At 34.9% G+C, this 26,782-nt stretch overlaps 6 protein-coding genes across 9 annotated transcripts; 3 read left to right on the forward strand and 3 right to left on the reverse strand.

The window, feature by feature from the left end:
* The first annotated feature begins 923 nt into the window (after window positions 1-923).
* On the forward strand, window positions 924-5,393 carry LOC112769406 (transcription initiation factor IIA large subunit). 2 transcript variants are annotated; one of them, XR_003815474.2, is made up of 12 exons: window positions 924-1,390; window positions 1,656-1,826; window positions 1,943-2,095; window positions 2,329-2,386; window positions 2,462-2,520; window positions 2,721-2,843; window positions 3,554-3,697; window positions 4,260-4,323; window positions 4,423-4,607; window positions 4,727-4,810; window positions 4,909-5,133; window positions 5,223-5,393. XR_003815474.2 is itself a non-coding variant. In XM_025813924.3 (11 exons), exons 1-11 carry the CDS (start codon window positions 1,265-1,267, stop codon window positions 4,930-4,932), a joined length of 1,191 nt encoding a protein of 396 aa, XP_025669709.1. In that variant the 5' UTR covers window positions 924-1,264; the 3' UTR covers window positions 4,933-5,241. The 2 variants fall into 2 exon arrangements, 1 of the variants encoding a protein (XP_025669709.1); XM_025813924.3 differs by having other exon boundaries at window positions 4,909-5,241.
* Window positions 5,394-6,958: 1,565 nt separating this feature from the next.
* LOC140172857 (transcription initiation factor IIA large subunit-like) lies at window positions 6,959-11,348 on the forward strand. Of its 2 annotated transcripts, none has more exons than XM_025813926.3 (11): window positions 6,959-7,479; window positions 7,730-7,900; window positions 8,023-8,172; window positions 8,372-8,429; window positions 8,503-8,561; window positions 8,761-8,889; window positions 9,308-9,451; window positions 10,226-10,289; window positions 10,365-10,543; window positions 10,665-10,748; window positions 10,848-11,348. In XM_025813926.3, exons 1-11 carry the CDS (start codon window positions 7,354-7,356, stop codon window positions 10,869-10,871), a joined length of 1,188 nt encoding a protein of 395 aa, XP_025669711.1. In that variant the 5' UTR covers window positions 6,959-7,353; the 3' UTR covers window positions 10,872-11,348. The 2 variants fall into 2 exon arrangements, with proteins under 2 accessions (XP_025669711.1, XP_072082388.1); XM_072226287.1 differs by having other exon boundaries at window positions 6,969-7,479; window positions 10,374-10,543.
* Window positions 11,349-13,544: 2,196 nt separating this feature from the next.
* Window positions 13,545-17,583, reverse strand: LOC112772851 (uncharacterized). The gene is made up of 4 exons (XM_025817857.3): window positions 15,370-17,583; window positions 14,951-15,235; window positions 14,464-14,862; window positions 13,545-13,799 (listed from the first exon to the last, which is right to left on the reverse strand). Exons 1-4 carry the CDS (start codon window positions 15,440-15,442, stop codon window positions 13,756-13,758), a joined length of 801 nt encoding a protein of 266 aa, XP_025673642.1. The 5' UTR covers window positions 15,443-17,583; the 3' UTR covers window positions 13,545-13,755.
* Window positions 15,783-17,953, reverse strand: LOC112772850 (pentatricopeptide repeat-containing protein At1g11290, chloroplastic). The gene has a single exon (XM_025817855.3). The coding sequence runs from the start codon at window positions 17,951-17,953 to the stop codon at window positions 16,058-16,060; it is 1,896 nt and encodes a 631-aa protein (XP_025673640.1). The 3' UTR covers window positions 15,783-16,057.
* A 1,579-nt stretch (window positions 17,954-19,532) lies between these two features.
* LOC112772027 (protein TOC75, chloroplastic) lies at window positions 19,533-23,699 on the forward strand. Its single transcript, XM_025816906.3, has 7 exons — window positions 19,533-20,909; window positions 21,099-21,320; window positions 21,412-21,519; window positions 21,612-21,803; window positions 21,908-22,156; window positions 22,888-23,142; window positions 23,262-23,699. Exons 1-7 carry the CDS (start codon window positions 19,743-19,745, stop codon window positions 23,499-23,501), a joined length of 2,433 nt encoding a protein of 810 aa, XP_025672691.1. The 5' UTR covers window positions 19,533-19,742; the 3' UTR covers window positions 23,502-23,699.
* Window positions 23,700-24,206: 507 nt separating this feature from the next.
* Window positions 24,207-26,648, reverse strand: LOC112770803 (uncharacterized). 2 transcript variants are annotated; one of them, XM_025815209.3, is made up of 5 exons: window positions 25,996-26,595; window positions 25,278-25,446; window positions 25,075-25,107; window positions 24,811-24,905; window positions 24,207-24,699 (listed from the first exon to the last, which is right to left on the reverse strand). In XM_025815209.3, the coding sequence occupies exons 1-5, from the start codon at window positions 26,377-26,379 to the stop codon at window positions 24,475-24,477; spliced, it is 906 nt and encodes a 301-aa protein (XP_025670994.1). In that variant the 5' UTR covers window positions 26,380-26,595; the 3' UTR covers window positions 24,207-24,474. The 2 variants fall into 2 exon arrangements, with proteins under 2 accessions (XP_025670994.1, XP_025670995.1); XM_025815210.3 differs by lacking the exon at window positions 25,075-25,107 and having other exon boundaries at window positions 25,996-26,648.
* Window positions 26,649-26,782: the final 134 nt, after the last annotated feature.

A 26,782-nucleotide genomic window follows, 5' to 3' on the forward strand; every position in this document is an offset into this window, starting at 1 on the left:
ATGGTCCCGGCCCCAGAAAAGTCGGTCTTCCTCACCAACCTTTCCTCTTCCTCTCTCTCTAAAAATCATCCCTTTCTCTCTCTAACAATTTCAAAGTGGCTCAAACTGTTCCCTTTCGCGTATTTACATTAGAGCATAAATCGCTGGACCCCTTCACGGTTTATGTACGTTTCCACTTTATATAGAAACTGAGAGATCTCTACCGCAATTTTTGACTATTTTTCTCCTCAACTTAAACTGCGAGACCCCTGCCGCAGTTTATGTATATTTAAAATCCGTGAGATCCCTCTCGCAGTTTACATAATTTAATAAAAAGTTATATTTTCGTATACAATTTACAAAAATTATATTTTAATAAATATAAATTCTAAATATTTTATTTTAGTAAATTGACCAATATTACTTAGGTATACATATAATTGAAATTGTGATTAATTGCCAATAAATTAAAAGAACGCTATACGTAAGCTGAAAATGGGCTATTAAATTAATTATTATATATTTATATATATTATTTAATTATTTTACTATATAATTTATATTTTAATATATATTTAAATAAATAATTAATTTTAACATATATATATATATAATATAATTAATTTTTAATTCGATAATAACAAATTATATATTTAGTCATAAGATACTGATATCTTTCTTTTTATTAAATGATATTTTTATAATAAAATAATATATATATTCTAAAAATTAATTATTATATATTTATATTATTTACTTTATTTTATTTTAATATATATTTTATAATTTAATATATATTTTATATTAATGATTAATTTTTTATCTATACATAGTATAATTTTTTCGTTATTTATGATTGATTGGTGGTAAAAGTAGAAATACACAAAAAAATGAGGGTGAAAAACTAATTTCTAGATAAAGCAGGAGCAAGTTGGTGCATATATGTGACGCGTGGATTGATGTTTGAAAAATCAGATGCAAACCTATTTATATTCTTCTCTTTCATTCTCTCTTTCTCTCTCCATTTTCTTCTGTCTCATACCATCGACATTGTTCTGCTCCTTCTTCTGTTTCTCCCTTTCCCTCTTCTCCGTTCCACTCAGCTCCAACTCCAAAAACTCTATCCCAAACCCTACAACACCCTTCCATTTTTCAATTTTCCATTTCTCCTCTCGATTTCTTCCGCTCAGCTCCCAATTCCTTCGAATCGGTGGCCAAGAGGACCAAATTTGAGAGGAGACGCGATCGATAACACGCACACCCCGACCTTCCAGAATTTTCCCTCATGGCGGCCTCCGCAACCACCAGCCAGGTCTATGTCGACGTCATCGAGGACGTCATCGTCAAGGTTCGCGACGAGTTCGTCAACAATGGCGGCCCCGGCGACGAAGTTCTCAAGGAGCTCCAAGCTGTAATCTCATCTTCTCTGCATCTATTTTTTTTCTCTCCGTTCCTTATTCTGAAATCTTGATATCTGCTTTGATTTGAATTTTTTCCTGTAATTGCATGACTGGGATCCGTACTTTCTTGAAATATGATTTTATGTAGTATGCAAGAGGTTTTGTTGCTCAGCTGGTTGATTTCGGGCTTGGATCCGATCATTTATTCGAGTTTCAGTTTTATTTATGGATTTCGTATTATTTCTTGTTATTGAGTTATGTTGATGATGTATTTAGATGTGGGAATCAAAGATGATGCAAGCTGGTGTTATTGTTGGTCCCATTGAGAGGTCCAATGGAGCTAAGCCAACCCCTGGTGGTCCAATTACTCCGGTTCATGATCTTAATGTGCCTTATGAGGGGAATGAAGAGTATGAAACTCCTACTGCTGAAATGCTTTTCCCACCTGTGAGTTTTAACCAATACCATAATCATAAGTTTTTACTTCTAGGGTATCCCTTTAATGTGATTTCATGAGTTAACAACTTCGGGTTTTTAATATGGGCTTCTCTTTGAATGTGTAGACACCCCTGCAAACTCCTATGCAAACCCCTTTGCCAGGAACTGCGGATAATTCTATGTATAACATACCTACTGGACCTAGCGACTACTCTTCTTCTGGAAATGATACAGGAGGAAACACTGATTTAAAAGGAGGACTACCAAGTCCATACATGGTAACGGATATTTTGTCTTATCAACTCCATATTTAATTATGTAAAAAATTTCCAAAAAATTTCCCCATGTGTGTTTTCAACTTTCCATTGTTTTAGTTTCTCCATCACTATTCTCTGTTTATGCAGTTGATCCAGTGGATTGCCATTGGCCAAGACCTTGTTATTAGATGCACATGAATATTTTGTTGTTAGTAGTATTATTGGTACATTGATATTGTCCTTAAATCTTGCAGCAGCAGCAGCCTCCTTCTCCTTGGATGAACCAGAGGTCTTCACTTGATGTTAATGTTGGTTAGTCCCATTTAAATTTAGGACAGTGTTTAATTGGATTCCTTTGCAAAATAATGATCATGTGTATTATTGTAGCTTATGTGGAAGGGCGGGAGGATGCAAATAGAAGAACTTCTAATAAACCCTCGACGCAGGTACGCATTATAGTGAAGTATTACAGAAGAATGCTTGTGCCTTTTTGTTAAAATTTGGTGAGCCCTAATGGTAGAGTTCTTTTGATGAAGCCATCATATATGTTGTGTGTGATTTTGTCTAGAATGCTAATTCTGATCTTTAAGATTAAAATATGATAATCTCATTTAGATATTGTTAATGCTTGGAAAAAACCATGCAGGACTTCTTCAGGGCACCCACAGGAAAGCGAAAACGTGATGATTTGCCTTCACAATATAATGCTGGTGGATATTTACCTCAGCAGGATGGAGCTGGAGATTCTGCATCTGTACTTGAAATTGAGGCATGTTTTTCTTCTTATTGGCCAGCATGATTTGATTATTTATTTATGTATGCTGTCATTTGCAATTAGTTTTGTTGTGACTTGACTAATGGTGTAAGTAGGCTAGTTGTCAGCTCTTTTTTCATTTTTAAATAAAAGATAAATAATCTTTCCATTGTTATTTTCTTGATTTGTGATTTGACTTAAACTGAACGGATCAAGGTTACATGTTGGTAGACATTAAACAGCGGTTAATTTGTTGATTGCCTGTCTGTCACTCTATTACCACCAAAACTTGTGTTGTTTTCATCTTTAAAGCTTGCCTTATCTAAGGTTGGGATTTTACATCAAGGCCTTCAATTAAAATAGAAAAATTGTTGCAGACTATATTAGTTCACCAGAAACCAAAATGGTCTATGTTTTATTGTGGATGAAATCATGTATGCAATAAACATAATACCATGAGAAGAGATATCAGGTTAGTGCTTGGGTTCCTGGCTCTGTCCAAATCCCTTTCTTAGCTAAGATACAAAATTTTCCTTCTCAAAATGACCAGCAGTATGAATATTTACTCAAAGCCTCATATGGATTTATCATAATGTTTCAATTGTCAGCTTCCTACTCTACTCCTGTGTATTGTTCTTTTGGTTTTATGTAGTACATGTACACAACATATCTATTTCTATCTATTTATTATTCATGGAGTTGCATCTGAACGGTCAATTTTTCAGGTATGTGGAAGGGGAATCCCCATTAATGCACATCATACTACTACTAAAGAAAACATGCTTGCCGATGGAGAGTGGCCAGCTTGTAGGATTCCTCAACTTGATGGACCAATTCCTTTTGATGATGATGTGGTTTCTACTCCAAACGTGAGTAGACACACTTTTCCCCTTCTCTTCTGTCATGATTTGAGTTATGTATTTAGATGTTTACTTATTCTAGTTTTCTGTTCTCTTTCTTTTGTGTCAAAAATGGATATGACCCCTTGAAATTTTGGTCTTTGGTAAAGAGAGGCATCTTGCAATTTAACCAATAATATATGTTGAAAGGAGGTTTTAATAGCCACTTTTAATTATTTTTTTTTTACGGAATCTCATTTATAATCTCCTCAGCAGCAGATTGGTTTGGTGCTAGGTAGCAAGGATAATTATACATTCAAGTACTCACATTTTACATGGCTGCCTGTGTTCACTTTTTTTAGTGTGAAAAATATTAGCTCCCTTTTCCCTGGTTCTTAGCTGTTAAAAAGAGTAGTTTGATTGCAATTCTGAGGAAATATGTAGACATGTCAATTTATTAGAGGCATGAAATAAGATAAGGTCCTGGTTGAATGGGCAATTATCTGAAAACTCCATATGCTTCATTGGACATTTTTATCACCATGTCTCGTTATTCAACCGGTTTTACTGGATTTGTTTGATCCTGTGGCAGATATATAATTATGGAGGAGTGTTCAATGAAGACTACAACGTTGCAAATACGCCTGCTCCTCCTGGTATACCTAGACCACGGAAATATTAATTATATTTCTTAGATTTCTTTTGTGGTAATGACAATCACAAATATTGATGATGATGATCTACCTTTTTATTAGAGGTACCGGCAAGCACTCCTGCACTTGTAGCTGAAAATGAGGCAGGAAATGATGATGACAACAACGACGATGATGATGAACCGTTAAATGAGAATGATGATGATGACGATGATGATGATTTGGATGATCTGGACCAAGGAGAGGATCAAAATACACATCATCTTGTTTTGGCCCAGTTTGACAAGGTGACAACTGACAACCTTCCTCCACTTTGTGTTCTTTATATATGCAGTGCTAGAGTTGCATAATCAATGGTTTGGGGCTGCAGAATCCTTTTGTGACTAATAGTCTTACTAAAATATAGGTGACACGTACCAAGAGCAGGTGGAAATGTACATTAAAGGATGGCATCATGCACATAAATGATAAGGACATTCTCTTCAATAAGGTGTGTAATATTATATAAGGGGAAGAAACGATATTATATTCATCCTACCTTTCGAGTTTTTCAAATTGTCATGATGAATTACTTTATTTATTGTGCAGGCGACAGGGGAATTTGATTTCTGATTTTGTTGGAGTGCTTTAGGTTATAATAGGTGTCAGTTAGTGTTTCGTAATCTTCCTTTGATTATTAATTGCAAGCTTGAGGAGGAGAATGGAGACAATTGTTTTTTATGTTGGCCTCTTGTACATAATGGATGAGCAATTTTTTTCCCCCTTTAAAGATGATTAGGTACTCAGCATTTCCTGAAGTGCAAATCTGGTTATGTATGTAGTTCCTTCTTCGGCTTTTGTATAAATAGACATTTTGGTTAATTTCAGAATTGCTTTGTATGATAATAATGGAATTTATGTAGGCCTGGTTCAAAGTTCAAACCATGGTGTGTCTGGATTCTAAACTTGCACAAGGCATTGCTTGATTGAACAACACATGAACAAGAGCATGTGATGACTGTGTTCGGAAACTATGATTTTGGTCTATTATTATTAAAGAACAATATGTAATAAAATTTATTATTTTTTGTCAATATTTGCTCAATATTAAGTTTTAAATATTAAATTTTAAATTTTAAATTTTAATATTATAAAAATAAGATATTGGTCTAAAATATTGGTAAAAAATATTTGTCTCCTAACATTTTGTTAAAAGAATAACTATCATTTGGTTGAATTTTAACCCTTTCTATATTTAATAGGAAACAAATATTTTTCAGAAAAATAAGAAACAAATATATTTAACATCTTGAATAAATTGTAGACCTATACTTTTGCTCTGTTTAGACTATCATCGATATTAGTTTCTCATATTAAAGATTAACAAAGAAGTGATGTGATTTGAAGAACATAATTTGTAATTGTGTTATTAATAAGACTTTTAAGGATAAATCACTTTTTTTCGATTTTAATTCAGATAAAATAGTTTTTTTTCTTTAAAAAAAAATGCAATTGTGGCCCTCTCAAAATTGTAAAAATTCTACTGTTTTTACTTTTTACTAACCATGATCTTTTTTAGGTGATAACGTTAACGAACATGAGCATTGAGGCACGTTATATTTTACAAGACACTTTGCATGTTATCCATAATGAACTTTAAATCAATTATAGTTGGTGAAATTTGTTGAACTTTTGTTTTATTTGGAGTTATGAGGTGCAATTTTCCAGATAATTATTTTGTAGACCTAAATCTTTTAGGTGACAAAATGATAGTTTACCAATTTTCAAAAAAAAAAAAATGAAAAAAATCACTTTTTTTTTTCTAAAAAATAACCACAAAAGGGATAATAAAAGTACACAAAAGGAGGTAATAAAAGTAAGATTTAGGATTTAGACAAAGATAACAATGCAAATTTTTTTTAAAAAAAATTATATTCAATATATTAAAATGTTTTGAAGGATACATAGTTTTTCATCACTTCTCCCTCACTAGTCACTACCAAGTATGTGTTTGGATTATCGTTTGTAAACGGAAGTTTATATAAAATTAATTTTGCAAAATTGATTTTAATTAAGAGTGAGTTGGTAGTATCGTAGTTTATGTTTGGTAATTTTTATTTAAAATGGATTATAGTAAATTAAATACTATTTGTATTACATTATTTAAAATCACTATTAGATGAAAAATTACAGAAAAATACATAAATTTAAATAATTATTTTATGTTATTTTATAATTTTATTTTAGATATTTAAATAAATTTTAATATTTTTTTAATATTCTCATTACTCTTTAGTACTTTAATAGAATTAATAGAATCATAATTTAAAACAAAAAAATATTCCGTACAAAAAAATAAAAATAACAGCAAAAAAATTTATATAAATAAAAATTAATAAGAATTTTATAAAAAGTTAAAAATATACATGAAAGAGTATTAGAGAAATAATGTTATAAAAAAAATTTATCATATAAATAACAAAAGACACAATTAATATATTAGAAATAAATTTCAGTATAACATGAAAAGTTAGAAATTATGATTTTTGGTAAATCGTGGGTTGATAGGTAAAATCAAGTTTACGTTCAGACAAAGAAAAAACAGTCAAACAAAAAAAATGAAACTTGCAATAAAATTAAACAAACTTTTAATGCTCCAGATGCTAATCCAAACACACCCAAATTATCATGAGAGCATAGAGAGAGCGAGGAAAAGATGAGAAAAGAAGGAAGCATATATTGACGCGTGGATTTATCTTTAAAAATCGGATGCAAACCTATTTATATTCCTCTTTCTCTTTATTCTCTCTCTCACTCTCTTTCTCCGTTTCTTCTCACCATCGACATTCTTCTCTCTCTTCGCCGTTTCAGTCAGTTCCCACTCCACACTCTCCAAACCCTATAACACCATTCCAATTTTTCATGACTCCTCTCCGTTTCTTCCACTGAGCTCCCAATTCCTTCGAATCGGTGAGCAAGAAGACCCAATCGGAGAGGACACTCTACAATACGCGCGCACTCGCGCACCCTTAGAGCTTCTAGAAAATTTCCGTGATGGCGGCCACCGCAACCACCAGCCAGGTCTACGTCGACGTTATCGACGATGTTGTCACCAAGGTTCGCGACGAGTTCATCAACAACGGTGGCCCCGGCGAGGAAGTTCTCAAGGAGCTCCAAGCTGTAATCTCATATTTTCTCTCACTCCGTATTTTCTCTCCATTTCTTATCTTGCTTCCTCCATATCTTTTCTCTTCTATCACATGAATGATATTCGTACTTCAATTGAAGTATCTTCGATTTAGTTTGCAAGATATTTTGTTTCTGAGCTGGAGCTGGTTGATTTAGGGTTAGATCCGATCAATTATCATTTTCCTGTTTAGTTTATTTATTGTTATTAAGATGTTTACTTTTTGTTTTATGATTTATTTAGTTGTGGGAATCAAAGATGATACAAGCTGGTGTTGTTGTTGCTCCCATAGAAAGGTCCAATGGAGCTAAGCCAACGCCAGGTGGTCCAATTACTCCGGTTCATGATCTTAATGTGCCTTATGAGGGGAATGAAGAGTACGAAACTCCTACTGCTGAAATGCTTTTTCCCCCTGTGAGTTTTGACCAATACCATAATTATAATTTTATTATACTACGGTTTAAGTTGCCTTTAATGTGATTTTTGAGTCAGGAATTGTGGGTATTTTATGTGATTCTATTTTTCTGAACTTGCAGACGCCTCTACAAACTCCAATGCTAACCCCTTTGCCAGGAACCGTGGATAACTCTATGTATAACATCCCTACTGGACCGAGCGACTACACTTCTGGAAATGATACAGGAGGAAGTGCTGATATAAAAGGAGGACAATCTAGTCCATACGTGGTAAAGCGTATTTTTTCAGATTGATTCATTCATTGTATAAAAATTTCAGAAAAAATTCCCCATTGTTTCAGTTTCTCAATTACTGTTTTCCATTTATTCAGTTGCGTCAATTGATGGCCACTGGCTATTCCCTTGTTATTAAACCATGTAAGTGCATCTTTAAATTTCGGTGCATTCATATTGTCCTTAAATCTTGCAGCAACAGCAGTCTCCCTCACCCTGGATGAACCAGAGGCCTTCACTTGACGTTAATGTTGGTGAGTCCCCTTTAAATTTGGGACAAAATTTTAACAAAACGGCTTTGTGTAATGACGACGTGTATTACTGTAGCTTACGACGAAGGACGGGAAGAGGCACAAAGAGGAACTTCTAATCAACCTCTGACACAGGTAAGCAGGGCCAGTGAGGTTTATAGAAGAATTGTTGTACCTTGGTAAAAATTGAAGGGATCTTATGCTAGTGTTCTTGTATGAAGCAGCAAATATTCCTGTCGTGTTATATATACTGATTTTAATGCTAAATATGAACTTAAAGAGTTAAAATATGATCATCTCATTTGGATATTTCTTATGCTTGAAAAACACCTAGGAATTCTTCACAGCCTCCATGGGAAAGCGAAAACGCGACGATTTGTCTTCACATTATAACAATGCTGATGGATATATACCCCAGCAGGATGGGGCTGGAGATTCTGCGTCTGGAGTTTTCGAAATTGAGGTACATGTTGTTCTCTTTGGCCAGTATAATTTTATTTATTTATGGTGGGTATTGCATCTTGTTTGTAAGTGTCAACCTTCTGGTTTGGAATATTTAATATTTCTGCTTTTATTGTAATGAGTTTGTAATTTATGACTTATACTGAATGAGTAAAAGTTATAAGATAGACAATTCACAATTTAACTAGAGCTACAGTAATGTGTTAGGCATTTAACCGAAATTAGTCTGTTGGTTATCACAATAATCTATTCTTTTCAAAAGAGCCTGTGTCGTTTTCAGTTTTAAATCTTTCCCTACTTAAGGTTGAAATTCAAAAAGCTTTCAAGAAGAGAAAAAATGGTTGAACACTATCTAGCAGATACTTCTATTTCTGTCAGTTTATTAAATCTAGGATTTGCATTGAACATCAATTTTTCAGGTATGTGGAGGGAGAATCTCCATTAATGCACATCAAACTACTTCTAGAGAGAAAATGTCAGCTAACTTGGAGAGGCCAACTTCTAGGATTCCACAACTTGATGGACCAATTCCTTTTGATGATGATATGCTTTCTACTCCTAATGTGAGTAGAGATACTTTCTCCTTTTTATTATATTATATTTTATTATTATTATGGGGTCTCCTTTCTGCTATGATCTGAGCTTGTAATGGGATGCTGTCGGATCAATTATTTTTTCTTCTTTGCCTTTACATCAGCATATGCATTAATTATGTTGTTTACTTATTCTAGTTTTCTGTTGCACTCTAACTGTTGGGGGAAAAAGGATGCATAGGTCTTGTACTTTTGGACTTTGTTAATATGTACCCCAGATTTGCATTTAATAACTCTCTACAATGTTAAAGTAAGGTTTCAATAGTAACTTCTTGTCTAATTTAATTTGATCGGATTGGGGACTCATTTGCAATCTCTTGAGAAGCTGATCTTTGGTAAGTTATTATAAGTAGCAATGGAAGTTGTAAATTTGCATGCACAGTTCTCTTTGATTTATTGAAAATATGAGTTCATTTTCCCTGTTTCTGTGCCAAATACAGGACTTCAGTTGTAGTCTTGAGGAAATATTTAAGCAGATCAAATTCTTAGTGGTTAAATTTTTAATTGATGGTGGATGTCGTAATATAATTCGGAACCTGAATTAATTGTATACTTGACAATGATACATATCACACTTGTTTGCTACTTTTTGGTGGCTGATAATAGTTAGCCAAATAAGCGGAAATAAGTAATATTGGATTCTGAAATTCCATTTCTTTGGTAATTCATTCCGTGCTTCATTTGGCACTTTCCTCACCATGTTCTATTTAATCATCTGTGATGATTCTTTTGATCATGTGGCAGATATACAATTATGAAGGAGTGTTGAGTGAAGACTACAACATTGCAAATACACCAGCTCCTCCTGGTATGTTGAGAACATGGCTATATTAGTGTTTTATCTTGAAGATATATTGCTGATGATGTTTTACCTTTTTATTAGAGGTACCAGTAAGCACCCCTGCTCTCATAGCTCAAAATGAGGTGGCAAATGATAATGAAGAAGAAGACGATGATGATGATGAGCCATTAAATGAGAATGATGATGATGATGATTTTGATGATCTGGACCAAGGAGAGGATCAACATACACATCATCTTGTTTTGGCCCAGTTTGACAAGGTAACCCAATCTTCATCCACGACGAGTGCTTATTTGATAGAGTGCTGTTGAAATACGATATAAATGGTTTGGGTTTGTAGAATCCTTGTGAATAAAAATCTTACACACACTACAAATATAGGTGACACGTACAAAGAGCCGGTGGAAATGCACACTAAAGGATGGCATCATGCACATAAATAATAAGGACATTCTCTTCAATAAGGTACCTTTGTCTTTAAGGAGAATAACGGCATTTTTTCATCCTTTCCTTTCAATTTTTTTTTCAGAATGTTACTATGAATTCTACTTTACACTTGTGCAGGCTACAGGGGAATTTGATTTCTGATAGTGTTGGGGGGTGTGCTTTGGTGCTAAGCGTAAGCCATCAGTGTCGCTGATGAGTGTTCTGTAATCTTTCTTTTATTATAATTAGTCGAAAGCTTGAGGAGGAGAGGAATCCTTTATTTTATATATGCCTTGGAGACCATTCTTTGATGTTGGCCTGTTAACTAGTGTACATAAAGGATGAGCAATTTTCGGCCTTTAGGTACTGAGGCATCACCGTTTGTCAACTACGTAGATCTTTAGCACTGTATAATTGTTTAATTTAAGAATTGATTTGTATGATAATCATGGGATTTGGCTTAATCACAATACGCTAGACAAGAAGCTTGTTAGTGTTCAGAGGAGAAATTAATGATGATTAATGACTGTAGTAGTGTAGTATGTTTTCAATGTCTGCATCGTTGATGTATTTACCTTGTATGTATTCGTCTTCGCTATCCAAATTCTCACAAATATATAAATCTTATATTATTTGTAAGTTTGCAACAGTTGTGGCGTTTTATAAAAGACTTGTTACGTTCTCTTATGACAATTGCTTTCAATAAAAAGAAAAAGAGAAATTACCATCTGCGAGTAGTAATACTCACATATGATGTGGGTGCCTTGCAATACGTATCTTTTCAGAAGCACACAACAACGACAATAGTATAACCATCTTAAACCAACCTTAAATACTATATGCATTCATAAGAAATTCATTGAAATTGCAGAAAGGTCCTCTCCTCCCTCCTTAGGAAACACCCTACAAACTAGAGACAAAGACTAATGCTCTAAATAGTACAATACTATCATATTCATTGGCCGTGGTTCACAAAGACGCATTGCTTTTGGAAGACATTGCACAAATTTGGCTCAGGAAATAAAGCGAAAGCTGGATGTTCCCACCCGGCGTTCGACGTTGAGGATGAGCTGTTTCTCTTACCTTCATCATTGCTGCTGCCATTATTATTCTGTGATGATTCAATCGATTGTTTAGCTGTAGTTTCCGGCGATAGGATGAGTGGCGATAACAAAGGAATCGCCTTGGAAGCCTCGCCAAACGGGTTAGCAGGGCGGCTGCCGATCACCTTTTCAATCTCAAGTGAAGCTGGCGCATGCATCTGTAGCCTTGTTGGGCACCCTCCTCCTGCTCTGCCTCTCTTTATCATCATCGTGTTATTCTTCCCTCTGTCCTCCATCACAAACGTTTGTGATGATGATTCTTCTTCCATGAAATCTTCTTTATCGAGCTGCATGTTAATGATCCTCTTCTATCTTTCTCCTTGTTATTCTATTTGTTATGCAAAAGCTTATAACACTTCAGACACATACAATGATTCCAATGATAATCACTTTTAGCTTCACACTACAAAATGCAGTTTCAAGTGTTACATAAAAGAAAGGATGATAACAAGAGAAAAGAATAATATGCAAAGGTGGTATACCTGATTTTCCTTCCTTCAGTAACGTAACAACTGTTTTTCAAACATGTGAATTCAAACCAAAACGGCTTGTCCTATTTTTGGATGGTTCTTAGTTTTTTTAGGACGATGTGTCCCTTATAGCCTTTGTTCTCTCAGTCAAAGTTTTACGGTTTCATCCTTTTCTTCTTCTTCTTCTTCTTTTTTTTCCACCTGAAAATATGGAGGAGAAATGGGAAACAAGCATTTCCTGTTTTTGGATTGGGATTTTGGAGTGTGTTTGCTTCTTTATTAGCTGTCTAATACATAATTTTAGTTTCCTTCTTTTTCTAGTTTTAGTTATATATCATCATTACTTTCATTGTTAAGAGTAAAAGAGATTAATTAAAATCAGATTTTTAAGGTATTACATATTTTATTTATTTATTGTTTTCAATCGTGCCTTTAACTTTGTACAAAGTTTTATAAGAAATCTCATCTTCACTTATCATAAAGAAAAAAAATGAGAAGAAAAGGAAGATTTGAAGTTTATTGATAACAGAAAATCCATAAAGTGAGATGGATAGCTTCTGTTTTTATTTTTTTTCCTAACTCCTTTTTTTCCTTTGGCTCCTACCATTTCCATTTTTTTAAATAATAATGTTTGAGAGATAATAAAAAATCAGTTTAAATAGTACAAATTTACTTTATTTAATATTTATTAATTATCACTAGAATTAATAAATGCTAAAAAGACAAGTTTAAGTTGTTTAGGCTAATTTTTTATTATCTTCCCTATCATTACTATTTTCTAAAAGTGCTCTAAATTTGTCATTGCAATATCCGAATTATAAATGGAAAAAGTGAAAAACTAATATATATATATATATACCATTCCTTCATATTTTTTTCGGATACAAGGGATTTTTTTATTTTAAATTTAAACCGTCTTATAATATTTGTTTAACAATAACTTGGCTATATATTTCTTGTAAGTTCAACGCCAGTAATTAAATTCTTGTTGACTAACTCATATCTTAAACTTTATTAATTAAGAATTCGATCTATTTAATACATTTACTTTGTTTCATTTTTATTTTAATTATAATATCTCAACCCACAAATATTGATTATTTTTAGACTATAACATAAAACATAAATTAAAAAAAAAATGTAGGCTAATAGGCAATAAAATGCCTGTTAATGCACTAGTGATAATAATAGATATAACTCATTCAGATATAATCGAAGGTAAAAGCTAATTAAATTTAACTTAACTTCTAGAAGCTAATTAAACAAAAATATTGAATTTGAAGAATTCCTTTGAATAAGCATGATGTACATAGCCACATACTAAATTCTACACTACATTGGAAAAAAAATCTTTGCCATCTAATCATTTTTAGACCCTTAAAAAATACCAACAAAAAACATTGTATACATTCTTACATAAAGCCATATTGGCATATACACAAATGTTGAAACTACATCTTCTTCTGAGGACTTCTAATTTGTTTGCACAATCTTTCCATGGTTTCCTTCCTGGCCAACTGCAAAATTATGGAACAATCAAATTAAATTTGTCTACTCTTGTATCAGCAAAATAGTTTGCATGAAACTTTGAGGAATAGTAAAGATATATAAATGATGGTGCTATTCACTTGTTCTACTTCACAATACCTGTCACTTAAAAAATTTGATACATTAGTCACTTAATATAGTTGAATATAATTGGTATTTAGATACATTGAGGTGTCAAATTTTCACAAATCATAGAGAGGATTCTGGATGAGATTATTATAGATGTAATTGTTTATGTGCCTCTTTTTATCAATCTATATAAAATTTACGCAACTCTAGAAGAGACTTTTGTATGAAAAGACGTATCAAAGATATAGATTAAAGAGAAAAGGACATATGGATGCCTGAATTTAATTTCTTCAATTTTAAAAACTCTCTCACATGTGCATCCGTATCAATCAAGTTAATATAATGGGAGTCATGTTTGATTTTTCCGTTGAGTCTGACAGACCTAAGTGAACATAAGGGATCAATATATCTAGGTTTTGAAAAATTCTGGAACTTAAATGTATTTTCAAATTCTCGAAGACTTAAATGTCTGCAGATCAAAAGGTTCAATGACCTATTTGTCCTTTTCTCTAGATTAAATTTGTGGGAGAATTGAGAAAGATAAAGAAGTGGTGCTATATATACCTTCACGTGTGGGAGTAGTTTTGATTGTGGCACATTGTTGTGACGGTTCCTCATTCCCAAGCAAAGAGTTCACAGCTCCTATCACCTTCTCCATCATACCTGCATTATTAGAAGGAGCTTTCCTAGGACTTGTTGATTCATATATCACTGAAGCATCACTTTTGGTGGTGGAAATATTCACTGGAGGAGGAGACGACGACGACGATGTGAATGAAGCCGACGAAGGAGACCCCATGTTGAAATAAGCTGGTATAACTTTCTCTGCTATTTTTTCATTCCTTATTGTGCTGAAGGAAGCAGTGTTATGCAAAACATGTTTCTCAGATATTACTGGATCTGCTCTTGGATGCTGCCTTGCATTCTCTTTGTATATCTCAGGTGCCACCTCTGATTCATACACTGAAATGTAAAGTAATTGACACAAATCATTATAGTCAAAATCTTTGAACAATTGTTGATGAATTCAATGATGTTTATTATTACATACTAGGTGCTCCAAGGTATTCAGCATCAGCATATTCTTCCACATCATCTAAGCTGACACCCCATGAAGGAGTGACATTGTTAATGTTATTATTATTATTATCCTCTATTCTTCTCTTGCTGAGGCTATATCTAAGCTTCCTTGCCTTCTCCTTCACTTTGGTGAGAACTGATTTCTTTTGATAGAGGCCATGGTCTTCTTCCAGGTCTTGGTGCTTCAAGAAATAAGGAGACGACGGCGACAGCGACGTTGGCGAGTAGTTTGGTGACTTCTTGGATAATTCTCCTCCTGTATGTATGTGAAAGTTTAACAGCAACCAACAATATCATTATTCTCTTAATCAAACAAACATAGATTATTGTTGTGACTAGAATAACATGATCATTGATTTGTTTAATGTTGTGAAAGTATTGACTGGTTACCTCTGAAGAATTCCTTGGTGGAGACGCTATGATTTCTTGAAGTATCAACATCTCTGGGTGAGATCAAAGGCATTTCTCTGATTAGCTTAAAAAATTCCCCTGGAACACAATAATTTGGCGTTGGTAAAATAACTCTGTTTAATTATACTTATTTTGTTTCTATTGATAATAATAATAATAATAGGAAGGAATTTGACACAAAATGAAGCGTGGCCATGCAATTGGTGTCCGGGGTTCTAGGAGTGCGCAGTGATATAGAGGCTAAAAATCTTATCTATTATCTCAAATAGTAATTTTCTAATTTTTAACAGGCACGTTCAACTCATAAGCAATATTGATAAAATTAACAATGGTAACAGTAATTGATTTAATGAAAATTTACGGCTAAGTAAGGTGGAATGTACAGCTTTTCATTTGATGAAATCACACTGCATTAACTTAATTATGATGATAATGAAAAATACTATGTACAATTGCAAAGGATAGACAAATGACATATCCCTAGAGGCTAACTCAAGAGTTCCAAATAAAATGGTGACTTGTATCAATGAATTGGCCACTCCAGAGATATTGCTCCCTCCATGGAGACCAATGCAAATCCATATAAAAACCTTCAGTAATTCTTCATGAGTTATAACTTCTGATTCTTTTACAAATTAGTTAGGTTAATCTTCTTTGACGAGTGAATTCAAATCCAACTGTAACCAGGGTTTTTTGCAAGTCCTCTTACATACATAAGCTTCCGTACACCTGCTCCATCAGCCCAATTACCCCTGTCATGCAATATATTTGATAGAAGTATGTAAGTTGCAGGATCATCAGGGTACAGCTTCAGAAGTTTTTCAGCAGAGCGTAGAGCAATTTCTTTATTTCCATGAATTTGACAAGCATTTAGCAAACTTTTGTAGGTAGATGGCCCTGCTTCTATTGGCATTTTGTTAATAATCGACTCTGCTTCGGGAAGATATCCATACCGGCCAAGAAGATCAACAATTATAGCATAATGTTCCATTCTCGGAGGGGCAAGTGTCTTATCATTCATCATCAACTCAAAATATTGCAGTCCTTTATCCAGCATGCCAACATGGCTACAGGCTGTGAGAACAGCCAAGAAGGTGGTGTCATTGGGTTTGATTTCACTACTTTTCATTTTCTCAAACAGTTCAACAGCCTCCTTGCCGTGACCATGATGGGCATATCCTGACAAAAGTGAATTCCAGGAAATAACATCATGGCTATCCATGGACGAAAACACTTTCTTTGAATCACTGATATTGCCACATCTAGCATACATTGAAACAAGCCCATTTTGCACATTCAAATTTGAAGCATACCCATATTTGAGAATTAGAGCATGGATCTTTTTCCCATCATTCAGGGCCGAAGTAATCCCTGCAGAGTTGAGAATGCTTGAAAATACAAAATGGTCTGTTTCAATGCCTGCTTCCCGCATTAATGAATAACGGATCAATGCTTCTTCTCCATTTCCTAAATTCGAGAGACCAGCAATGAGTGCGTTCAAAGAAACCTTGTCCCATTTCCTAATACCAGAGCAAGCTTTCCAAAAGTCATCCAAGCTGCCATTACATTCTGAGTAAACAGTCATGAGAGTGACCACAACATATTCATTAGCTTCAAAACCTTCTCTGATTACACAACAATGAATTTGCCTGCAGTTATCCAAATGGTCATGCGTGGAAAATGAACTCAGCAAACTATTGTAAGTGACATGATTAGGATCAAAACCTAAACGCAGCATTTCTCTAATCAAAACCATTGCCTTTTCTGGTTGATTGTTTTGGGCATATCCAGAAACCATGGAAGTCCAAGTTATAACATTTCTCTCCACCATATGATCGAAAACTCTCCTCGACGCTTCCAGGTCCCGGCACTTTGAATACACATCAATGAAATTCGTACCAAGGACAACATTATGGTCAAACTCTAGTTTCAAACACAAACTATGCAGCTGAGTTCCCAGCTCATAAGCTTCCATTTGGGAGCAAGCTACCAGAACAGCTGACATGGTCAATGGCGCAGGATCGATCCCCAACTTAAGCATATCCATAAACAAATTTACAGATATCATAGGGCACTTAACTTGCAAATAACCACAAATCAAGGAATTCCAAACAACCACATTCTTCTCAGTCATTTCATCGAACAGTTTCTGAGCCTCAGATACAACACCACATTTGCAGTACATACTAATGAGAGCACTGCCTATATGAACGTTAGAAGAAAATCCCAACTTGACAATGGATGCATGCAGCTGAATACCCACATCAAGAAGAACCGACTTTGCGCAAACGGATATAAACTTGTTAAGAAGAAGAGGAGAGGATAATGGGTCACTTCGCAAATGGGGCAAGAGTTCCAAACGAGTGGGGTCTAATGGGTTTCGTTTGTAACCAAAGATTTGGCAGTAAATGGACAAAAAGGCATGGTCTTGATCGGTGTCGCGGTGATGTGAAACGTGGGTGGTTGATGGTCGCGAGAGCACCAAAATTGGTGGTTTTGGGTGGAGGAAGCGGCAGAGGGTAGAGACCCTGCAACTCATGTTGCATTGGGTCACATTGTACATCAACCATTCAAGTTTTTATTTTTCTCTCCCGTAAAGTAATATAAATTTTTACCTACATTATGTTTCTTTTTAGAATTGTCTTAAAGGTTAAAGGAAAATGCTGTTTGTACAACAAAATTTCGTCTTTATTCGGCCTTTAAATTTAATATTTTATTATTTTAATTTTTAATTAATTATATTTTTTATTTTTAAAGAAGTACTTTTATTTTAAATACTTAATTTTTTGTAAATCAAAATTAAAATTTGTAACAATTTTTTCTGTACTAATTTTAAAAAAATCAGTGAAATTTTTAAAATTAATTAAACTCACTTCAATTATTTTTTTTATTCAAAACATTCAAAACACATATAAAATTAAATAAACAACATAAACACATTTAAAATTATGTATTAACACATTTAAATTATTGTCATTATAATTCTAAATTATATATTAAACACAGAAAAAATTAAACTCAAATACACATCCAAAACTTATGTAAAAAACCTTAGATATGTACATAAGAACATAATGAACAACATAAACACATACAAAATTAAGTATTGACACATCTAAATTAGATTAACATTACAATTCCGAAATCAAACATATGAGTACAAAAAAAAAATTATAATCACAAATACATTTAAAAAAAAAGGAAAAAAAACACAAACAATTCCAATATTATACATAAATTTAAAAAAAATAGAACTTTTTATTAAGCGAAAAAAAAGGGATAACATATCTTCATGAATTAACTCAACCAAATTTTTTTAGAATTTTGCAAGCAGAACTACCAGAGACAGAAAGAGTGCGACGTGGGGAAAGAGACAGGGGGAGGCGTGGAAAAAGGGGGCAGTTGTGCGTGGCGCGAGGGAGGAGACCAAGGACGGGGAGGGGCCCATCGATGGAGGAGGCGTGGGGTGTGCGCAGGGGAAGTGCGCGTCGCGGGGAAGAGCGCATCGCCGAAGGAGGAGATTGTCGTAGAGGAGTGCGCACCGCAGGAGAAGACGAAAGCGGCCACAGATGAGAAGAGGGAGCCGTTGCAGCTCTGAATCTTTACGGAACAAAGATTTTACTAGTGATTTAAGATGGTTTAAGATTTATTTTAGAATTTTAAATTCGAAATTTTGAATTCTAACTAATTTGATTTTTGGACGTATATTTAAATTGTAATATATTAACAATTAAATATATTAAATCTAAAACAGAAATTTAAAATTAAAATTAAAATTTTAAATTTCAAATTTTAAATTTTAGTTTTATTTAGTTTGTATTTTAAATGTATATTTAATTTTAAAAAGATACTAAATCTATTTATAATTTTTAAATGTGTTTGTTTTAATTTTTTAAAATTATTATAATAAAAGACTAAATATTGTACAACTTTTAAAAGATACCTAATTAAATGAAAGGTTAAAATGATATTTAAGGTTCTTATCATCATTTTATCGTCTAAATGTTGTTGTGTAATTCAAAGAAGCATGATAATAATTATAGAATTATTGGATTTTTTATTAAAAAAAGCAAACTATTTTGATGATAGGATTTGTATGATGCATGAGTGAGTTATAAATGAGCTAAATCCTTAAGATAGTTGTTTTTATAGATTTTCAAAAATAGCAGTATTAAATTAAATTTATATTTGAAGATGTCAACATAGATTCATAAATTTTGTCCTTAATTTCAACATTTTTTGGGTGCAATAGAAAATGATTATAAAAAGATTACATTATTTCAAGATTGGGGAAACAGGGAAAGAAAAAGAAAACCCAACAAAAACCCTGTTTCTTATCTGCGACTCCCACAATGTCTTCCTTCACTCCTCCCAATAGCCTCAGTGGCGGCCCTCTTTCTACTCCCGTCGCCACCCGCCGCCGTCTCAACAACCTTCCGCCTCCCTCCACCGTCAATTGCACCCTACCTTCCTCCCATGACCCGAACGCAAACGCAAAACCCTCTCGCCGCAACAACAACCTCATCAAAACCCTATCCAAAACCATTGCCATCTCCTCTGCCGCATCCCTTCTCCTCCACCCCTTCCTTCCTGCCGATTCGGGCATAGGTGGAGGCATTAACGGCGGAGCTAATGGCGGTAACGGCGGTGGTGGAGGTGGATGGTTCGGCGGCAATGGAGGAGCGGGAGGAGGAGACGGAAATGGAGGCTTCTGGTCCCGAATCTTTGCTCCCTCGAACGCCATTGCCGATGAATCTCCGTCGCAGGATTGGGACAAACACGGCCTTCCGGCAAACATCGTGGTTCAGCTGAACAAGCTCAGTGGCTTCAAGAGATACAAGGTTTCGGATATTCAGTTCTTCGATCGGAACCGAAGAACAAGGGTCGGAACTGAAGATTCATTCTTCGAAATGGTTTCTCTTCGCCCCGGTGGCACATACACAAAATCGCAGCTTCAGAAGGAGCTTGAAACCCTTGCAACCTGTGGCATGTTCGAGAAGGTTGATCTCGAAGGGAAGACAAACCCTGATGGAACAATTGGGGTCACTGTTTCTTTCACAGAGAGCACTTGGCAGCAAGCAGAGAAGTTCAGGTGCATCAATGTTGGGTTAATGCCTCAAACTAAGCCTATTGAGATGGATCCTGATATGACTGATAAGGAGAGGTTGGAGTACTATAGGAGCCAAGAGAGGGACTACAAGGAGAGGATCAAAGGGGCAAGGCCATGTCTTTTGCCAATCTCGGTTCATAGGGAGATTCAGGATATGCTGAGGGACCAAGGGACTGTGAGTGCTAGGTTGCTGCAGAGGATAAGGGACAGGGTCCAGAAGTGGTACCATGATGAAGGATATGCTTGTGCCCAAGTGGTTAATTTCGGGAACCTTAACACCCAAGAAGTTGTTTGTGAAGTTGTGGAAGGCGATATCACGCAGTTGGATATACAGTTCCAGGACAAGCTTGGCAATGTTGTTGAAGGTAACACTCAGGTGCCAGTGGTACAAAGAGAGCTCCCTAGACAGGTATTTATGAAATAAGATTTTTATAATGTTGGAGCCTGCTTAATTGATTTGTTTGTTTCGATTAGTAGCTAGTTTATGTTTTTTTTTTTTTTTTTTTGGCTGTCTAGGTGTTCTTGGTTTTAAACTTATTCGATGCTATAAGTTACTTGTGTTATGGTCTGATGGACATTATTTCTGTTGGATTAACAGCTACGCCCAGGTCACACCTTTAACATTGAAGCAGGGAAGCAGGCTTTAAGAAACATAAATTCCCTTGCATTGTTTTCAAATATTGAGGTGAATCCACGGCCCGATGAGAAGAATGATGGAGGCATAATTGTTGAAATTAAGCTAAAAGAGTTAGAGCAGAAGACAGCTGAAGTCAGTACCGAGTGGGGTATTGTCCCAGGAAGAGGAGGGCGCCCTACCTTGGTATTCCTGCATAACTAGAAACCAATTTTGTCCATCAACCAGAGGAATTTTTCATGTTCAATCTGATTGCTTTTGATCAATTTTTGTGCAGGCCTCACTTCAGCCGGGTGGAACTGTTACCTTTGAACATCGGAATTTGCAAGGATTGAATAGATCATTAACTGGTTCTATAACAACCAGCAACTTCTTCAATCCTCAGGTACTCAAGAAGTCAAGCTAGTCCATCCAGTTTACCTCATTTTTTTTAAGCATTTGAGCATTTGTGTCATAAATGTACATTTGTTGCCCTAGGATGATCTTGCATTCAAGCTAGAGTATGCGCATCCATATCTGGATGGTGTATATTATGCACGCAACAGGACTCTCCGTGTAAGCTGTTTCAATAGTCGAAAGCTGAGTCCAGTATTCACTGGGGGACCAGGGGTGGATGAAGTGCCCCCAATATGGGTTGATCGAGCTGGTGTTAAAGCTAATATTACAGAGGTAATTTCACTGGTTCTTTCCATAAAATCTTAATCCTTGATTTGGTTATTTGGATTAGTGGTACTTTGTTCATTCATAATTTTTATTTCTTGTGTGGCAAGCAGAATTTCACACGGCAGAGTAAATTCACTTATGGGCTTGTAATGGAAGAGATAACAACACGTGATGAAAGTAGTCATATATGTTCAAATGGTCAAAGAATATTACCTAGTGGAGGAATTAGTGCAGATGGACCTCCAACCACTCTCAGTGGGACTGGCATTGATCGCATGGCATTTTTACAGGCAAATATCACGCGCGACAACACACGTTTTGTGAATGGTGCTGTTGTTGGAGAAAGAAATGTGTTCCAGGTAACTGTCTCATCTTACAGTCATTGCTTTAGAAGTTATTCCTTATTTGTTTATGGGTAAGAAAACCAACAAGTGCAACAAGCATCAAATGGGGGCAGAGCCTATTGTTTCTGTGCCCATTCTGCCTAATTGTTTGAAACCTTTAAGGTTACATGTTCTTTGTTGTACATATAAGTAGACCTCATTTTTTCACTCATTCCTTTGAAACATCTTGACTGACAGTCTTTAATTATTTACTAAGTTAAATATTATGGTCTTTTGTAGTCTTCACATTCTTGGTTCTTTCAAGAAAATGTCTAGTTTCTCCTCTGGCATTAATATAGGAGCAGGATAAATAGGAGAGAAGTTATTAGTGGTGAGGACACAAACAAAATTTCACGAGTTGAATATGGTAGTCCACATAGTGTGGCTAACCTATTGACGTTAGTTAGAGACAATCCTTGGTGCACTATATGGTTAGATACTGACTGGATTTAGCAGCATGCTAGATTTTTCTGGACATAGATTCATTCCCTTTAACCAACAACTAAGTCTCATCTTAGTATATGTTATTGAGTGCATGGTTAAATTGATGCCATCAGGTTCTATTTAAAACCAGTTTTCAGCAAAATATTTTATAGTAAGGTTCAATGTGCATAAACTTTGAGGACTAGATATTGTCTTCCGCAAATTTCTTGTCCAGAAGTTATAAAATTTTTTTAGCTGACTGTTTTTACATATGCAAATTGCAGGTGGATCAAGGTCTTGGCATCGGTAGCCAGTTCCCCTTTTTTAATCGTCACCAGCTTACTCTAACACGATTCCTCCCGTTGATGTCTGTGGAGGAAGGTGCTGGCAAGCCACCGCCACCAGTGCTTGTCCTCCACAGCCACTACGGTGGGTGTGTAGGTGACCTTCCAAGTTACGATGCTTTCACTCTTGGTGGTCCCTATTCTGTGAGGGGTTACAACATGGGTGAGATTGGAGCAGCCAGAAATATCCTTGAGGTGGGAATTATAGGATGCATTCTGTAATTTTATATGTTTTCGGTTTATTCTGATAATATATATATATACCTCGTAAATACTTATCCAAACAACTATATGGTTTCTATTACTTTCCACAGCTTGCAGCTGAGCTAAGGATACCCATTAAAGGTACACATGTGTATGCTTTTGCTGAACATGGCAATGATCTTGGTAGTTCAAAGAATGTCAAAGGGAATCCTACAGAAGTATACAGGCGAATGGGTCATGGGTCGTCTTATGGTGTTGGTCTCAAGCTTGGTTTGGTCAGAGCAGAATATGCCATTGATCATAACTCAGGAACTGGTGCTTTATTTTTCCGTTTTGGAGAGAGGTTTTGAGGTTCAAATAAGTCACAAACATTGGTGATGCTGCTGAGTAGGTTTTGTTCTCTTGGTTTGCAGAAGAATTCTTTGCAACCAACGGTTTATGATAAACAACAATGCGGATTTTATAGAGTTTGATGCTAAATGTAGAATTTGGTTTAAGTGGACAGTGGACACATTGCTCATGGTAATTATGAAGATGTCTTTTTATAATTTTAAGAATATTCATTAATTAAATATTTTGAAGATAATTAGTAAACCTTTTAAAAGAATTATCTACATTTGTTTTAACGAAGTTAATGAGTAATTCCTAAGAGAAGGTATATATGTGCTTTTCTTTTTTGGAAAATTAAAAAAAATTATGCCTTTCAATATTGATCTTTCTTTTTGAGAAAATATATTTTAGATGCCGTGAAATGCATATTGTATTGTAAATTTGTGTTTTCTTTATTTTATTTGTTGTCTTTATATTAACTTATAAGTTAGAGAAAATATTCAGTTTGGTTTTTGAAGTTACAGTTGAACTTTAATTTAGTCATTGAAGTTTTAATTGTTTTAATTTAGTTCTTAAATTTTTCAAATTTTAATCACGATAGTTCCTAAATGAGACACACACACACATATATATATATATATATAAAGCCTTACCTTAAAAAATATATAAATTTTTATATTTTTCTATGCTGGCCAAAAACCAAGAGAGAACAAATATAGAAAAACTTCACTCTAACGGGGAAATGAGTAACCCAACAGAATATATTCATTTTGTGGTATTTTGAGACCCTACTAATATAAAATTATTCAGGGTCTCAAATCTGGAATCCGTGTAAATTGAGGATTTAAAACACTATTAAAAGAGTATGCTCATGAATTTGACAACTTGAGCTCCCAACACAAAGCACATGAACTTTACACGCCCACTTGGGCAATCTTTAATGAAAAACATTGGCTTTTGGTCCCGGCCTACTTGGAACCTAATCCATCTGTTCTATAAGCCTAGTTCCTTCTTTAACTTGGCCAGAGTGGCTTCTACATCATCAAGGTTATCCTCAATGCTTGTTTTTCCTTTGCCAGCTTCATTATCCGGTGTGCCTGTCCCAGACATGTTAGATTTATTTCCACCCTGAGTTGTTTCATTGTTATTTTGATCAGCTTCTGTATCAACAATACTGAGTTCTTTCTCAAGAAACTCCACAAATTCTTCTCCTATTTCCTGAAATGAAAAGTTTTGAGCTGAGTCCCCATGTATGTCATTTTTTCCAACCTTTTTGAGATATATATGACATCTAGGAAATAAATAAATATGCTAAGAGGGAAGTCTCACCGCTATTTCCTCCCATAGGCTCTTTGGCTGTCCCTCTGAAGCAGCATTAGCTTCCCAGTTCTTGAATTCTTCTTGAAGATCTTTAAAAAAGTCCTCTGTAATAACAAAATAATAAGATTCGAAACACTGCTTCATTATGAAAGATAGTTGCTATATACTAGGAGACGTCCCTTTTCCCCAACAAAATTAGTAAGGAATGTAGATTAACTTATGGCTGACATGATCACATATTCACATGATGTCTACCAGAGAGTATATATCTACCTATTGTTATTTGAACATCCCTGACAAAATTACCTGCAGAATTGAGATGTTGTTCATAAGAGGATTTGAAGGGGAAAATGCAGCAGCAGCTAACAAATGAAATGATAGGACAGAAGGATACGAAGCATCTCAAAGGTTTAAAAAAATTTTAAATAACTGAAAGGCACTGATATACAACAAAAATAAGTGTCTTGGATTCTTACCAAATCCATAAAATTCTTCTTCTTGTGTGCTCCTACTTTGGCTTCTTTGAGAAGAGGAATATGAATAATCAGAACCACGATTTCCAAAATCATATTTTCTGCGGGAATTAGAATTTATCAGGGTATTGTATGCATGCTTTATCCTCATAAACTTCTCCTGCGCCTTATCCTATGAAAAGAATATATTAATTATTAATACAATAACTGTAAATATAGCCAAAGTCTAAAATCAATGTGAATACTAAGAGAGGCAGACAAATTTAAATAGAACAATTACACCTCGAGGCATAAAATTTGAGCACACCTCATACAATGTGCTAGTACTATTTCCTCTGTTCATAATTGTCTAAAGTTCACTATTCATTAAACCTAGCTATTCACTCAGGTGATCGTTCAAGTTTACATTTCAGTTTCTGTTTACATTGTGGGAACAACGGAGGAGAAACAGCACTCAAGGAAAATCACCATTGTCTATGTTGTGTGCTATCCTTTATCAGTCTTACTATTTGTTCCCACAATGAAAGCTGCAACATTTGTAGTCATTGCAGCTTCGGCCATTTTCTCTTTATGGAAAACACGCCGCCACTTATAAAGAAAGTCCAGAAATGCCGAACAAACCTAAGGTTCTTTTCACAAACATTTTCACAAACACCTTGCGGGCACAAAAAACACCTGAGAGAGAGAATAACAATTAAGCCCTTAAGACATAGGAACTTACCTCTTTGTTAACATCAGGGTGATACTTGAGGGCAAGTTTCCTATAGGCCCTTTTGATTTCGTCGGAAGTTGCGGATGGGGACACTCCCAGAATCTCGTACGGAGATTCTCCGCGGCTTGCTCTCATAGCCACTGGTCTGTTGCCACGATTGTTCCGAATCCCATGATTCCCGTATCTGAAAGCACTTGTATATCTATATTTGCAAGTGGGTATGAAAGAAAGTGACGGGTTTTGGGTCTGGATGGAAAGAAGGGATCTCAAGCATAGTTGTGTGCTAATTTGAGAAAGGAAGTTGTTGGGTGCAGTCAAAGGAGGAGGAAGAGGAAGAGAAGTAGTCAATCCACATCCATGCATGTTAATCAGCTTATCCAAAAAATCTATCATGTTAATCGGGTTTTGTTCTTGCGTTTCTTTCGGGGTCAATACATCATGTGTTTTGTTAAATCGTGATAAATTTTCTTTTTATCTCTTCCTTTGGTAGAAGGTGATATATATTCTCTTTGTCTGTAAGGAGTTACTTTTTTGTATGGGGACTTCAAGTTATTGGGTTTATGCCTTGCTATTTTAATTGATTGGATAACATTGTTTATTTCTGACAAAAAAAAACGAGAGAATATTGGTGTGATTCCGTTGGAATTTAGTAATGGAAACTGGACAAAATAGCCAAATTTAAGTGGTTAACTATCGACAACCACTTGGATGATTTGGAAATAGCGAAACAGGGAAATTTTCTCCCCACCATTCACAAGAACCTGAGAATGCTTCCAATAGTATCATGAGATAACAA

Source organism: Arachis hypogaea, chromosome 18 (assembly GCF_003086295.3).
Source record: "Arachis hypogaea cultivar Tifrunner chromosome 18, arahy.Tifrunner.gnm2.J5K5, whole genome shotgun sequence".
NCBI lineage: Eukaryota > Viridiplantae > Streptophyta > Magnoliopsida > Fabales > Fabaceae > Arachis > Arachis hypogaea.

Bases quoted from the DNA above. Each gene is read 5' to 3' on its own strand.
- LOC112772027 (XM_025816906.3), top strand. From the start codon at position 19,743: ATGTCTTCCTTCACTCCTCCCAATAGCCTCAGTGGCGGCCCTCTTTCT. The intron at 21,520-21,611 runs GTACTCAAGAAG...TTGTTGCCCTAG, and splicing joins GCAACTTCTTCAATCCTCAG to GATGATCTTGCATTCAAGCT. The intron at 23,143-23,261 runs GTGGGAATTATA...TACTTTCCACAG, and splicing joins CAGCCAGAAATATCCTTGAG to CTTGCAGCTGAGCTAAGGAT.
- LOC112770803 (XM_025815209.3), bottom strand. From the start codon at position 26,379: ATGATAGATTTTTTGGATAAGCTGATTAACATGCATGGATGTGGATTG. The intron at 25,447-25,995 runs GTAAGTTCCTAT...TTCTTTTCATAG, and splicing joins ACCCTGATGTTAACAAAGAG to GATAAGGCGCAGGAGAAGTT. The intron at 24,700-24,810 runs GTGAGACTTCCC...TTTTCATTTCAG, and splicing joins GCCTATGGGAGGAAATAGCG to GAAATAGGAGAAGAATTTGT.
- LOC112769406 (XM_025813924.3), top strand. From the start codon at position 1,265: ATGGCGGCCTCCGCAACCACCAGCCAGGTCTATGTCGACGTCATCGAG. The intron at 2,096-2,328 runs GTAACGGATATT...TAAATCTTGCAG, and splicing joins GACTACCAAGTCCATACATG to CAGCAGCAGCCTCCTTCTCC. The intron at 2,521-2,720 runs GTACGCATTATA...AAAACCATGCAG, and splicing joins CTAATAAACCCTCGACGCAG to GACTTCTTCAGGGCACCCAC.
- LOC112772851 (XM_025817857.3), bottom strand. From the start codon at position 15,442: ATGCCTTTGATCTCACCCAGAGATGTTGATACTTCAAGAAATCATAGC. The intron at 15,236-15,369 runs GTAACCAGTCAA...ACATACATACAG, and splicing joins CACCAAGGAATTCTTCAGAG to GAGGAGAATTATCCAAGAAG. The intron at 13,800-14,463 runs GTATATATAGCA...ATAATTTTGCAG, and splicing joins AACTACTCCCACACGTGAAG to TTGGCCAGGAAGGAAACCAT.
- LOC112772850 (XM_025817855.3), bottom strand. From the start codon at position 17,953: ATGTACAATGTGACCCAATGCAACATGAGTTGCAGGGTCTCTACCCTC.
- LOC140172857 (XM_025813926.3), top strand. From the start codon at position 7,354: ATGGCGGCCACCGCAACCACCAGCCAGGTCTACGTCGACGTTATCGAC. The intron at 7,901-8,022 runs GTGAGTTTTGAC...CTGAACTTGCAG, and splicing joins CTGAAATGCTTTTTCCCCCT to ACGCCTCTACAAACTCCAAT. The intron at 8,430-8,502 runs GTGAGTCCCCTT...GTATTACTGTAG, and splicing joins TTCACTTGACGTTAATGTTG to CTTACGACGAAGGACGGGAA.